Source organism: Oreochromis aureus, linkage group 6 (assembly GCF_013358895.1).
Source record: "Oreochromis aureus strain Israel breed Guangdong linkage group 6, ZZ_aureus, whole genome shotgun sequence".
NCBI classification, from domain to species: domain Eukaryota; kingdom Metazoa; phylum Chordata; class Actinopteri; order Cichliformes; family Cichlidae; genus Oreochromis; species Oreochromis aureus.
Genome location: NC_052947.1, coordinates 25,439,988 through 25,455,285, shown reverse-complemented (window position 1 = coordinate 25,455,285; position 15,298 = coordinate 25,439,988). Strand labels below are relative to the sequence as shown.

At 40.6% G+C, this 15,298-nt stretch overlaps 1 protein-coding gene across 5 annotated transcripts in view; it reads left to right on the top strand.

Moving 5' to 3' along the window:
* Window positions 1-15,097, top strand: part of LOC116321410 (phospholipid phosphatase-related protein type 5-like) — a 63,117-nt gene extending 48,020 nt beyond the window's left edge. For 4 of the 5 annotated variants that reach the window (XM_039613754.1, XM_039613753.1, XM_039613755.1 and 1 more), the window contains 5 exons: window positions 7,319-7,439; window positions 7,828-8,078; window positions 9,802-9,978; window positions 11,100-11,230; window positions 13,088-15,097. In XM_039613754.1, coding sequence (XP_039469688.1) covers window positions 7,319-7,439; window positions 7,828-8,078; window positions 9,802-9,978; window positions 11,100-11,230; window positions 13,088-13,196 — 789 coding nt within the window. In that variant the 3' untranslated portion in view covers window positions 13,197-15,097. Of the gene's footprint in view, window positions 1-7,318; window positions 7,440-7,827; window positions 8,079-9,801; window positions 9,979-11,099; window positions 11,247-13,087 lie in introns of all 5 variants that reach the window. The other variant, XM_031741250.2, reaches the window with a different exon arrangement.
* The last annotated feature ends 201 nt before the right edge of the window (window positions 15,098-15,298 follow it).

Here is a 15,298-nt window from a genome sequence, read left to right as displayed (position 1 = left end):
TTGTAAGTGGCCTGACTGTTCATTTCATGGCCACATTCATAGTCTGGCACCCTTTACATCAACAAGTAGGACTGCAAAATTAGTGGTCTGCTCGTTTGCATGAGCAGCCTGGGATGGAGGCATATTGCTGAATTAATGCTTCAGTGGTAGAGAAGCAGGCAGACAGTTGGTTTGTCCATCCATGTCCATCTTTAGCGTTCGCTCACTCTCTCGACTGGCTATGCAGCAAGCGACAAAGTCGTGTGCGTGTGTGGGTTCTGAAAGAGCTCTGAACTCCTGTTTGCAATGTGAAAGCTGGGCAAGGTGACCGGTCACACCTGGGCAAAACAACCCTCAGAACACAGTGCAATGAACCACCCAGTGCATCTTTTGTTAGCCAGCAAAGACTGGTTTGCCTGAGCTGAAGAGGAAAGGAATCCTATTGGTGAAGAAGGATTAGGGTGCAGCACTGCCAGATTTTTAGAGCCTATGGTGAAAAAAAACTTTTTTACTGATACAACAAGTAAAAAAAAGATATTTGTGAGTGAGAATTACAGTCTAAGAGAGAAAGTGATCGACTGCAAGGATAAGCAAAGACATGCACATGTGTTGCACACCACACATTTAAACCTGTGATAATATTATTAATCCTTTATTTATTAGTTAAAAATCTCATTTCCAAGTGAGACCTGGCATCACTGTTTCAGTGATTGTTTTTAACGTCGCTCTTCATGATCTGTTATTGTATATTTTTCACGTTTGTACGGAATATTGTATTTGTTTTAATTGTTATGTGGTGCATGTGCTTTTGAATTTTTGCTGCCATGATGCCAGGTCTCTCTTGGAAATTAGATTTTTAATCTCAGTGAGATTCAGTGAGACTTATAATATGGTAGTACTGTGTAAAAGCACAGGACTAGCATATTATCAACAACCAACAACAGGTGCCTATTTACACAGCTAGCAACTACCATTAAAAAAACAACATTAGCATTCATTTGAAGTAATATACTTGGCAATATTAATTCCATTATTCATTCTCTTTTATAACTGTTTAATCTGAAAGCATCCGGTCTCCATTAACTACTAAGGGAAATATGTGGCTCTGTTAAATGCTGCACTATGTAAATTGAGTGACATTTTTAACGCTTTTGCAATCCCCCCCAAAAAAAGTCACACAGCACTTTATTCTGCAGACTTTAAGCACTTTATCTATCACATACACATGCACAAACATCAAACTCATGGATGTATCTGAGGCAGTTTCGAGTGCAGTATCTTGCCTGGGGACTCTACAGAATACATACTGGATGAGTTGGGGATCAAACCACAGATTTACTGATTAGTCAACACCTCGCTGTCTCTCCTGAGCCCATAGCTGCTAACTGTGTGCCTGCAGTTTGTAGCTGAGCAGGCTGAATACGGGGAATTTTTTTGTATCATTGGAAATGTAGGAAATCCTGGAAAGCTATGAGAATGAGACAAATACAAATTAACTCTGTATTACTGAGGGGAGCCCTCTCAAACTGCAAACAATCCCCATGTTTTATTATTATTAAATATTTATAAGTGCAGCTTTGATATATGTGCTGTGATACAAAGGTACTGTATATTACTATGTTTCAAACATACCTTGTTCAACAAAATTAAGTGAATACTTGATCATCACAGTGTTACACGAAACTTCATGGATGTCAGTCTGTTCAGTTAGGAAGCATAAACCATTGTGAATCCATTTTATCTCCTCCCAGTGCGAATGAAAGTGACTGGAGAAACAACAAGACAAGCACCAAAAAGGAAGTGGTTTAGCAGGTGATCTTTTCCTGTTTCAATTTTCTCAAGTTTTGTGTTTTGCTTGTGTTCACGTCACAAGCAAAGAGATGGTACGTGCAACCCATTCAGGTTTTACAGGCAATCTAGCTCCTCCAGAATGGCACATCCATCCTTCACAAGAAGGTTTGCTCTGTCTCTTAACGCAGTCTCAAAAGTGTAGAGAAAATACAAGGAGATGTGCCATTACATGAGTAGAGCTGGGGTGACAGAATGGCATTAACCTGGTAGTAGGACCAGTTTCTGCTCCTTTGTGCGAGGAAGAAGAGGAGGCACAAAATTGCTTCCAGCAGGCTACTCATGTGCATGTTCCTAATCAGACTCTGAGAAATAGCCTTTATGAGGGTGGCTAACAAGTGCTAACATCCTTAGTGGGTCCCGTGCTCACACTTCGCAGCTCAATCAGCATTCACCAGAGAATCCCAAAACTGGTAAGTCTGCCACTGGTGCTCTGTCCTTGTGTTACAGCCTGTGTCCTGATAAAACTGCCACACTCTTGAGACTGTGCTGCAACAGTAGCAAACCTTCTTGCAATGCCACATATTGATGTGCAGCCCTGGTGGGGCTGGACTACCTACTGATTACTATAGAGAGACTTCTTTGTTAAAAGCTGGGAAAAACCAAGACTACTTTTTAAAATTTCCATTCAGAGGTTTCACTTTGATTAAAGTCAGGGTTTTGTGGAGCAGCAGGAAGTTACTTTCAGTGAGGTCAGTGTGGGGGAAAAAGGATTGAAACCACATAATTCTGATGACAGCAGGAGACATGTAGGGGATAACAATTCAGTTGGAAACCTTCCTGCGAATGTCAGTGTGAACACAGCTTTGGAGTAGCTGAAAAAATTAATGATAATGGAGTGGATATGGCAACCACTTCCCTAATTGGTGTGCAGTCTTGATTTTCTCACAGCGAGAATTAGGGGGAGAAAAACATGACAGAGGAAGGGTAACAAGCCCATTCAGTAACATGGAGTGTTGTTAGCTGTAGCTGCAGCTTTGTATGAAACACCACACTTCCTAAAGCACTGAACATTGCACCGCTATCACATCAGAAATGAATAATTTATTTAAGCGTAAACCTTCAAATACATGCTTCAACAAGTGTCCTCCACTCTGTCTTCCCACATGCCCTTCAGCCTAACTGTATTTTATTTTCCTTCAGTTTGATGTTGCCTTCAAGGGATCATCAAGAAACTTGAGTTCAATGCTGTGGAATATAAATAAGATAGCAAACACATAAATTCCTGAATTGTTTTTGTTGCTGTGCAATCTGAAAAGCTATGTAATGTTTTAAAAAATATAGAGGTGGGTCTGTAAGAGAGATTTTCTGAGGCGTATACTGACAAATCAGTATTCATTAAGTAACACTGTTGGTGTAACCTCGGTATGCTCTCTGAGGAAGCTGTGCAGGATTAATATTCCCTCAGTAGTTACACAAAATGCCATTTGCTGTTAGAAATAAGAAAGAATTAAACCAGGTGGTTGTTTGAGTGGAAATGTTTATTGTCTTAATTAGGATATTTGTTTGTGCACCTTCACTAAGTATTTAGTTGTGAGGTGGATTGTCTCGAACAGATTTAGTTGTCCTCTTACCAGAAATGATGGTTGTGCTAGTTTCTGCAGTTTGTGAGCGTTTGTGAAGTTAGAACTGAATTCTTCTGAAGTGAAGATGACAATTTAACATGAATGAATAAGGAAAAAACATGCGTAACATCAGTGGCTAAACATAAAATGCCAGCTGGATGCATGGATGGATATTTATTGTGTTACACTAGATTCCAGCATGGTGACCTTTAAAGACAACGAAAATACTATAATTGTGGATGTATAAGTGATCAAGATGATGGTATTCTAATTTATTTAATCCTTTCAGTGACTTGATAGCACTGTGATTTGATTTGATCTGTAATTGTAACTACTTGTTCTTATTTATATTTAAAAAACATCCATCCGTTAGGTTTACCAGCTTATTACTGACTGTCACAAACACACCTTTTAGAACAGGTCTGAATGTGCACATCACATCTGATGTTCTGTGAGCCAGCACAACCACCTTCAGTGTTATTTTTTACAGTTAGCTCAGTGTTAGATGCTCTTTCCTTGTATTTGTTTCCTCTATCCACCTTTCCTCTTTTCTCCTCTCCCTCACTTATTTCTTCTTTCTTTCACATGGCATAATTGATGACTGGGATGGAGGTCCTGGTAGTCTGTTTTTCTGCAGCTTTATTTGTTAGTTTAGTTTTATTTCTTCAGGGCAGGAGGTTCTGGGTCCAAGACCCCATTGTTCCTCTGGCTCAAACCCATTTCACCTTGTTTTTTCTTTTTTACGCTCTTTCTATCTCTCTATAAAAAAAAAAGAAGTCTTTTGGTCATGGCGATAAGTTGATGGCCGTAACAGCTGCTGTGTCCTGTTTCTACACGCTGAAAGTTTTTGCTACCTTGTCAAGCTGGCAACCATTAAGGATTAGAAATGTATACTGCTCCACTCTGACAATTAGTCAGTCCACCATTTGCGTTCTCATAGAGTACTTAATGTAGCCATATAATTGTCAGCGCGAATGCACGTACGCACTTAATGGTGTGAGCATAAGTATGGAATTATGAGATTCGAGACACAGTGTGTGTAATATGTACAAAAAGGGATGCAGCTGTCTTCTGCGGGTTTTGCTGAAGTTTAAAAACTGCCAAATAACGTGCTGCACCCAATTAGCGCATGCTGTTCTTTATAAGCTCTGTGTCACGCTGCTTACACATCCTGCTGCCCTGCAGAGATGTCTTCCTTTTTGTGGTCATGCTAGTGGCAGCCAGAGCACTCGTAAACCACACACGTGGCATGCTTCCTTGATTTGTTATAAAAACAAAAGCAAACAAAAGAAAATCTTTTTTGCACTCCACACTAGAAAGAAAGCTGCTAAAACTAATTTGAGAATTGTAGATTGAGCCTCTTGATAGCTTTAATTATGTTGTTATAGACCTCTTTAATCTGTAATCTCAGCTTCACAATGATTATTTGCCAGCACCATTTGCAAGTCTCTTTGCCTCCTGCCTTGTTGGCTGCTAGCTACTGTATCTATCATCAGTGGTGCTGTCTCCTCCAGTCTTCTACATATTCTCCCCACACTCACTTCACACAGCCAACTCACAGGAATACATTAGAAGAGTTTTATCGTGATGCTACTGTAGAAACACTACAAAGGTAGTTCCTTGTGATGGCTTAAATCTTTGTATTGCCTTGCATCCTCAGTAAATAATCACCTCACTACACATGTTCCTCTCAAAAAGATTTTTATAGCAACACCTAAGTCCAGTTCAAAGAATCAAAGGAAGACTGCTTTCATTTTCTCCTCTCTAAAGCTCTGCCACGGCCTCTGTGGGTTCTGACAGCTGTGGCAACCATATGTTTTAAACCAAATACAAGAACGCCTTTCCTTTGTAGTGTTGCTTTCTCAATGAAACTCACTGGGATCCAAGTTTTATGACCACCAACAGAGGCTTGATAGAGCTTTTTAAGTTTGGGCATCAGACTGAAATTTACATGTAACTGCTTCACCTGTTATACTTGTATTTCTTCATGTGAAAAAAGAGTTTTATATATCAAGTCAACATATCTGCCTCAGTAAAATGACAAGAAGCTTGCACTATGAGACAGGTGGGTGTCACCTCAATCTCTGCAGGAGACATCGCAGGATAGGATGAATGAGTACAAGTCTCTGCCTGAAAGCAACACAGCAGGGTGAAATCTGCCATGTGTACGCATTATTGGTGGAACATGTCAAGTCAGTGCACCAGAGAAGCTAGAGAAAATACAGACCCAAAGAATGACCGTAACACACTTACATACATAACAAAACTTTATAAATAAATAAATAAATACTGAATAAATGTGTCATACAGCCATCAAGTCCACAGAAATGATGTGCACATAAGGTCAGTAACTGACAAGCAGCTCCAGTCTGACACATAGCTCTACCTACCCACACCTGTCACTCACTCTAGCATCAGTACCAGTACTCAGTTCTGAAAAATCAAAACTTTAACATGCATCCCGTTAAACCTGATAAAATGTGTTTGTTGAGGGTACGGAGTTATTTTACCATATGTATAGGGTGATGAAACTCTGCCAAAGTGCTTGTCGTGATGTATTTAAGTATTAACTACCCACCAGCTCCAAGTTTTACAGCTGACAATCTACACAAACCGCAGCCACAAATAAGGCAGAGTCAGATTTATCTGATGATACTTGTTTTAAAAGATTTTTTTATTCTTTATCTATTATTCAGTCACACGCCAGCTCTTCTGATGTAGATCCAGGAAATCACTTGCACTTAGCACTATACAATATACTATCATTAAATGAATTTCCTCGGTAGCTCAGAGGGACGGGATAGCAAACATTAGGACTGCTTTGAAAGGGAAGAATTTCCACTAAGAAGAAAAATGCCTGGGACTAGAGCTCTCTTCGGGCAAAATGAATTCACACTTTTTGCTGAATTAATCTCGATAAATACTCTGTAGTAGGTCGTCTTCTTTTTCACGCTAAACTTTGAAGGTGATCGCAGGGATGCAGGAGCAACACTCACAACCTGCACACCCCTGTTGCATAGCTTTGCAGCACTCAGGTGACATTATGCTGCAAACAGATAATTTATGGTGGCACACACGCTATTACATGTCACACCGAGTCCTCTATTGGTAATTCTTACTCCGGAACACAAACCTCAGCCTTCATCTGCCACACTAAGGGCAATGAGCTTTGGTGCATTAGCATCGTCCCACGCTTTTGGCCCTGGGCCATGCATATTGTATGAGCAGGTAACCTACATATACCCATGCTTCTGTCAGCGGAGGTCCCCTGATCAGACAGGTTCAGTGTGCAGAGTTTAATGGTGTCCTGGAGTGTGTAGTATAGTGTTTAGTCAATTTATTCTCCTGTCAAAAGAGATCAAGGTCCTGCTGCTTTGACTTAAAAGTGCTTTTCAAACAGCTGCCAGATGCTTGGGGTGTGCGCTCTTCAAATGAGTATTGGAATGTAAAAATACTGATATATACAGTGATGGGTGATGGGGTGCGATCAGTGTGAGCTAAAGCGTTTGCTCATAAATTTTAAGCATTTCAAGAAAGTCATATAAAATGAGTTTGATTGATCTTATCTTTCAGACCGAGCTTGTTAACTTGTGTGACATAACCAGTCCATCCACGATTTTATGGAGTTGCAGTAAAATATGAACGGAAAAACCGGATAGACGCTGACAAACAAACTGTCGCTGATGACAAGGAATGGGAGGTGTTGGTGTCGGGATTTACTAGCAGTATAAAATCAGCCAAATGATGAGGGGAAATTTTAATCAAGGCTGAGGGAGAAACAGTCATGAATAATTTTGGCTTTGCACCATGTTTAACTGACAGAATATTCATCGAGGCTGATCAATACTTAAGCGTACAGTTTAAGCTTTCTGTTTGACAAAAATGTTTGTGGTGTCTCTCTCTTGGTGTGTGTGTGTGTGTCCCAGATTCTTATCGGGGAGGTGACCAGTTTTTTTGTGAAGACAGAAAGCGCTCAGGAGAAGACCATAGTGACGGCTGACTGCTGTTACTTCAACCCTCTCCTCCGTAGGATCGTACGTTTTCTGGGTCAGTCACAGTCTTAAAGATCAGAGCTTCTTCTGCTTTAACTAATAAAGCCTCTCTTCTCTGGGGTGAAGCCTCATTAAGGCTTACACCACTACATCTCCATCTTACAGTATGTAGACTAAACACAAAAAGCCCTTGTCCTTAATATGAGTCTCCTGTGGACTCATTTTCGTTAGCCTTATATTTATGTCCCATTCTGTTGATGCTCTGTGATCTACACCACATCTGTATGACAGACAGAGGTTCTGAAGCATAAAAGCAAAGACTGCTTCTGTCTAGTCTTTTGGTGCGAAACACATAAAATCAACAATAACAGCTGAAATCCCAGGTGAGTGCTTGTTTTCTTGTACACGATCCCTCACTTTCACTCTGTCTGTCTTTCGCTCAGGTGTGTACTCTTTCGGCCTCTTTACCACCACCATCTTCGCCAATGCCGGTCAGGTGGTGACAGGAAACCAGACGCCTCATTTCCTATCTGCCTGTAAGCCAAACTACACAGCTCTGGGCTGCCAGTCTCCACTGCAGTACATCGCAGAGCACCGAGCCTGCACAGGAAACCCGTATCTGGTGGTATCCGCCCGCAAATCCTTCCCCTCCAAAGATGCAGCGCTCAGCTTCTACTCAGCCATCTACACGGTGGTAGGAAACTTTCTTTGTTGAGCCTGGGTGAAGGGAGATGCACCGGATAAGATAACTGATGATCTGGTTTTACTTTATATTAAGGCAACTTTTATGAAGAGTCTTTAGAAGAGCTATAACACACAACAAAGCACCAGAAAAGTTTCTGATAAGTGGCTTAAAGCAGACTAATATTGTTTATATTGTTTAACATTAGCACATTTTTGTTATTATTCAAGTCTACCTAATGCTGAACGCTGAGTTATCAGCTGCTGAGCTTGGCAAGCCAGGTGCATCCACAGACTATATAGGTGAATTGCACAGACACACACACCTGCCAATTTGTGCCAGAAGAAATATAAATGAAATACTATAATTTTACTCATCAAATTTGGAGCATAGGCTACTTGGGCTGGCTGTGCAATTAATCATACATATCTGTCAAATAATTACAGTAAAAATGCTTCAAAAGGAAGTAAAATGAAAACATGGCTGGTTTCAGATAGTTGAGGTAAACGCTAGCAGACAGCTCGAGCCCTCAGCCACCTGTAATTCAGCAGTCTGTAATTTTAAAAAATAATAATAGAATAGATTACCCCCATATATTTGTATATGTATAGATGTCCAAACAGGTTTTTGTACCAGGTTGAAAACATGGTTATTTTTTTCCACTGTTAAGTATTTTTCAGCTGCTTGGATCTGACACACACTAAATCCTGGCAGCACATCAACCCTACTCTCCGCCTACACTGGCTCCCAATAAAGTGCACTGATATGATAAATATGAGATCTTCTACAAGTCCCTCCCCGTCTTGGCCCTATGTACCTCTATGAACTGGTCTTCATCTCGTGACAACCACCTCCACCCTTCCTTCCTTTCAACCTGTTTGTGTGGCAGGTCTTAACCACAGGCACTGAGGGCTGGTGTGGCTTGTTTCCCATCAGTGACACTGAAAAGAATTAAAGGTTCACACGCTGCAGAACTCCAGTTTTCTGATTTATTGCATCTAGAAGTGATGTTTTGAGCACACCAGCGCTCTATGAAATGCCTCTGAGCTGAGTTGCTGGGTGGCTCTGTGGTTTGGATTTTTACAGTAACACTGCATGAACCATTCCTTTACCCATGCTCTAACTTACACCACTGATTGTACTGTTTAAATACATCATAGTTAGTTTAAGTTCTTTCCTTCTTTAAAATAAACTGTATTTAAATTGCCATTTGTGTGCATCTTCCTTTTTGTCATGGCCATGTGGCTCTATATCCCATCCCAGAGTCACTTGCTCCTCAAACACGCAGCAGCTGTCCATTTCCATCTCCACGTTGGGGATCCTGGGGTACAGAATCATATGTGTCGGGATTCAAACACTAGCCAATGCTACCACTTTACATCAGTTATGACAAATATAAGGTTTAGCCTGGCAGTTCTTTCAACCACATGCCTCTTTTCTCTGTAGTTACATTAACTTGTTCCTGTCATTTTAGAACCTTTAAACCAGCTGTGGTGGTGTTATTATGCTGCTTTCTCTGCGGTTAAACCACTCAGCTGTTCAAAAATCCCTGCAGAGTGCGGCCTCTTGTGGTTTGCTCAAGCTGTTTGAACTATTAAGCTAGTCAGTGTCTAGAATATTTTGCATTATCTCAGCTTGCTGCTTGAGCTTTCAACACATTGTTCAACTCTTTACTTTGTTAAGATAACATAGCATTTTAAAAATGTGTCTAATTCAGTATATTGCTGCTTTCCAGATGTATGTGACTCTGGTGTTCAGGACAAAAGGGACTCGCCTGATGAAGCCCACATTATGCTTGGTGCTGCTGTCTCTGGCTGTGCTGGTTGGGGTGGTGAGGGTGACTGAACACAGGAACCACTGGAACGACGTTCTGGCTGGATTTGTAACGGGTGGTGCCATTGCTGCCTTTCTGGTAAGAAGGAGAAAGAGAGGGAGGAAACAATGGGAGGGGTAGTAAAAGAAAGTAGGTTGAAAGAGGCAAAGAGCATAGCCTATTTATACCTTCCCCCAGATAGGAACACAGTCACCTTATATGCTGTCAGTTGCTATAAGCTGCCTACAGCTGCTTCTTTCTCTGCAAGCTGCTCAGCAACCCGCCTACATCCTCCACCCTCCTTATTTTCATTCTGTGCCTGACTTAATCAATGCCATGTCTTCTGTCATCGATACCTGCCATCAGGCCTGGCTGTCAAATGTAAATTACTGTCAATGGTCATCACAATCTTCTCTGACTAAACCGACTGAATGTTCTGTTAATATTTGTATTCGTGTATTTAAATGTGTGATTTAAAGGTAGAATTTTAACTCACATTTATTGCATTTACTTTTTTCAGTTACAGAGAATAACTGTTGCAAAAATAAACAAATAATGTGGTCATGGCTGTGTCACCAGCGTGCTTTTCCTATGTCACTGTCCTTTGTCTGTTTGCATTTTAGCTCCATTTTCTTGTCACTCTCGAGTTTCCATGCTGTTTTTGTGGAAGTCGTACTTTCTGTGCCATCACCATCATAAAAACTCAAACTGTGATCTGTTCCACTACATTTTCTGTGTGTGGGACATGTTGAAGGGAGAAATGTGGTAAAATACGGTTACAGGAATGATAGTGGGAGGATTTACTGATGATTGAGGCTACAAAAAGGATGTACTTCCATACATGACTGTGAAAGAAAAAAAAAGCATGGACTGAACAGAGTCTTTCACATTGATAATTCAAATAGTGTTATTTAGTGTTGGACCTCTTGACCCAAATCTATTTTCCAGAAAGTACCTCTAGGATCAGTATTAACTTCAAAGATCAAAGTCGTTTCTGTTGTGTGTCCCTAAGAATATAAATTTCTTTCCATGCCTTCCCCCAAAATTCATTGCCTATCCCTCTTTCTTTTATCTCAGTCTCTCCCTCTCCCACTTCACTATCTGTTTCCATGCACACTTCAGCATTTCATGCAACAGAAAATCATCCATCTCTATAGTGGAGTGGAGCGAATTTCTCCCTTCCTTTTCCCTTTACACCTTTTTTGTCTGCTCTCTACCAGGTGTCATGTGTGATCAACAATTTCAGGCCAACCCAGATAGCAGCGCCAACTCCTCCACCTCCACACCGCTCAGAGCCCCCCGTTGGGCTGCCTCTTCTCAGCCTGCCCCGCGTGGAGAGTCCACTTGAAAAGTTAAGTGGCCTCCAGGTAAGGGGTGGGGGAAACGAAATGTAACAAAACAATCAAAACAATGCTTTAAATGTACATGTACTTGCTTTTTATCGAAAGGTTTGGGCATTTTCATTCCATGAAAAATCAGTGAGTGCCTCCAACCTGACCTCCTCAGAATCAGCTGTAGTGTCTTTGGAAAAACTATATACATTTTTAACGTGATAGAAAAAAAAATACTTAACATATTACAGGCCATCATATTACATATTTTCAGTGTTTGTGATCTTTTTTTGAGCTTCAGATCAATTTTACACCCACTTTGAGTGCTACAGTCTAAACCCCAGATCTTATCTATTGTTATGCATTTCTATAACCAGCTTTGAGCATCAATATCATGGGATGTAGTCTGTAATGTAGAAGTACAGAAAAAAAGCATTTACTTTAAAGGGTCATATCCACAAGTGATCGAGGTGGCTGGTCACAACAAGTGGAATATAAAAGGTCTTTTGTTTTGATACCAAGTTCATTTTCTAGCTCCAATTCCTTTGTGTTGAAATCCTTTACTAATCATTACTAATAAATTACCATTTTTTTAAATTGAACACCCATTTCCTTCAGAAATGCCTTAATTCTTCATCGCATAGATTCAACAAGGTGCTGGAAACACAGTTGCTGCAGATTTCTACTTGGCTGCACATCCACATCCTGAATCTCCCATTCCCCGCATCCCTAAGGTGCTTTATTGGATTGAGATCTGGTAACTATGGAGACCATTGGAGTACGGTGATGTCATTGTCATGTTCAAGCCATCAGAACGTAGCTGCTCGGCTCACAAAGGGATAGACGTGGTCAGCAACAATACTCAGGCAGGCTGTGGTAGTGAAACAATGCTCAGTTGGTTCTAAGGGAGCCAAAGTGTGCCAAGAAAATACTCCCCAAACCATTACACCAGCGGTCTGAACTGTTGATCAAAGGCAGGATGGATCAGTGCTTTCATGTTGTTGATATATTATTCTGATTACGTCTGAATGTCGCAGCAGGAATCAAGACTGATCAGACCGGGCAGCATTTTTCCAATCTTCTGTTTCCTGTGCAATTTATAGGAGTTGCACACTATGTGATCTTCTGCTGCTGTGGCTGATCTGCTTTGAGGTTTAACATGTGTTCAGATATGCTCTTCTGCACAGCTTGGTTATGATTAATGGTCATTGAAGTTACTGTTTACTTTCTGTCACCTCAAAGCAGTCTGACTATACTTCAGCACGTCGGCGTGACCATGTGTACATGGGTCTAAATGGACCCAGTTATTGCTATGTGATTAAATATTTGCATTAATGAACAATTGAACAGATGTACCAGTGATTGCCAGTGATTGTATGTGCAAAGGCTGGATTGCAATTTGACGTGAATATACAACAACCATAGTGACAAAACAACACCTGTGAAATTGATATTTTCATAAGCATATGTGCAACAAGACAACCTATTAGAGAGATCAGCCAGCTTGGACAATTTTCATACATCAGTATGAAGGAGCAACTTTGTAAGGCTTTGTTTTTCTATACTAAAAAAAGTCAGCTGATTTGAGGGGTCAGATGGGAACTTGTTTTTAGATTTTATGGATCTTTTATGGAATGATCCTCCTGTCTTGTCCTTGTTTGACTCATTATGTCTGAATGTGTACCAGATGCTCTGATCTCTGTCTGATATCTTGTCTAGACATCATCACTGTGCATTTTTTTTACTCTTATTATCTCAGTCTACTCAAGTTCATTTGCCCGTTTCTCTAAAATTTAACTTCCCAAATATTTTAAAATGTGTTCTGATATGAATTTTCTCTCTCCTCTTCCCCTCCCTTTCCTGTGTCCTCCCATTAGGCTCCAGGGCTACCGTATTCTGAGATCACATGACCATCAGCCAATCCCGTCCCCCGCCCCTCCCGATGTGCTCCTCCCCTCACGACGTTGCCTCACCAGCGCAGTCTAGACCTGCCCACTGAGTGCCCCCCGCCCTGCCTCGCCCACCCTGAAGGACGAAAGCCTCTCAGACGAGTCAAATCCACCCAGGTCTGAAGGTCCACCCGTCAAATGAGACAAACCAGCAAAAATCACACACGGCGAGCCTGGCCAAAATTCGCCATCTGCTAAGGACCAGACGGAGACAGAGACTTGCCCTCCTTACCTTGCACTGTCCTGTTTGTCATCCACGGTGGCCTACCTTCTCCTTTGGGTGAAAAAGACCCATTTCATGACTCGCCAAAGCCAGAGCTGTTAAAGCAATACTGTTTCCTGCTTTCTTGTCCAGTTTTTCCACAAAGACTATAAAGACTGTTGGCTGGTGATGACTTGATATTTCAAAAACAACAAAAAAAAACAATTAAAAAAACAACTCAGCAGCGCTGAGGGTTTGGGGATCGAAGAAAATCCCGGGCACAAGTGAATTGCCCTCAAGACCATTTTGTAACACTCAGGATGATTAAATAGAAACAAGCAGAGGACAGGAATAAGAACAAAGACCTTTATAATAAGAATACAGGTACCATCGAGAGTATTAACCTTTTCTTTTGTCCTCAAAGTCAATAAGAGATGCTGTCAAAGAGAAAGCACTTTTGTAAATTATAGCACAGATGAACTGACTCAGTGTTCACGAAACTGTGTTGTATCCTATTTTATTTTATTTTATATTGTGTGACGTGATAGAAGAGAGATTTATACACACTACAGCTGTGCTCGTGATGCCATATGTGTTTTGTGGCATCATTTAATTCATCCTCGAAGTGAACAGCATTTGATTTTCACCAACTTTCCAAATATCTTTATTCCTTTCTATTCAGGTGTGTGTTCTAAATGTACTGTAGGATTAATGTCCATCCTGTGAAACATTATGGAGAGCTCTGTGATTTGACATACTGCCTGTTCTAATGTGAAAGTCTGTAAAAAACTTTTGTCTGTTTCCCTCTCCCCCTTTTTTAACACTTCCATGCATCGTCTTTTATTCCAGAGTACATTTATCTAAATACTGGACACCTGTATGATGTTTCCTACATTTATATCAGCTGGTGTTTCCAAAACTAGTCTGTAATAAGAGTGGTTATGACATCAGTTTGCTGCAGTTCATGCATCTGTCCTGTCTAGTTGTTCCTAGCTCCATCAGTGTTTCCTCTCACCGATTCTCTAACAGTGATGGCACAGACCAGTGTGTAAGACAGAGGTAAGCCCTCTGAGCTGTGTATAGTTTTGTACAGTATATAGGTTTCTTTACACAGTATATACCACATTATGTTTTATTGTGTGAAAAATGTGAAGCTACCTGAAGCTGTCTTGTACGAACGTGAGTAGTAGCCTGATCTAAAGCAGGAATGTAGCGCAGTGGAGAAGTGTGTGAAATCTAAAAGCATAAAATTGGGGTGTTTGGCTCACAACTTGCTTGCTTCTGCTCAGTTCAAAAGGACACTCCAGGGAGGGTATACTACTCTACACACTGGGTTATATAAAGAAGACGTTGTTAAGGTTTTATTAAGCGTGTGTGCGCGTGCGTGCGTGTGCTTATTTGTGTGTATGTTTATAATGAGCACATTGTATGGCAGCATAACTGTTAATTTGGCAATCTGTTTTCTTAAGTTAAACTGTCAAAAGTAGCTGCTATAATTACACACTTGTGCATGTGTGTAACTGCAGGCCTTCGAAGGACCCCTGCCAAGGCTTCTTAACAATGCCTGTTATAGCAGGTGCTCATTATAGCTCTGTGATTACCTACGGTGAAACTTTTCAGTCAGAATTTTTTTTGTAAACAACTGAAGAGATAGAGAATACCATAACTGTCTAAATAATGTTATTTTCATGTTGAAATGTCACTGTTTTGTATTTATTTAACAAAATAAATCACAATTATAACACACCGCTTGGTGAATTACATTTTTCTAATTTTCACTTTGTTTTGTGTGTGATTTGGTTGAATTCCTTGCTACCATTAATGAGGATATAGATTTTATGTTTTACTCTTTTTTTTGTTACATGGTCTTATTTGAAATACCGGACATTCAGTAGTGGTGAATGCTGCACATGCAAGTGACGGTTTTTGGACACTTT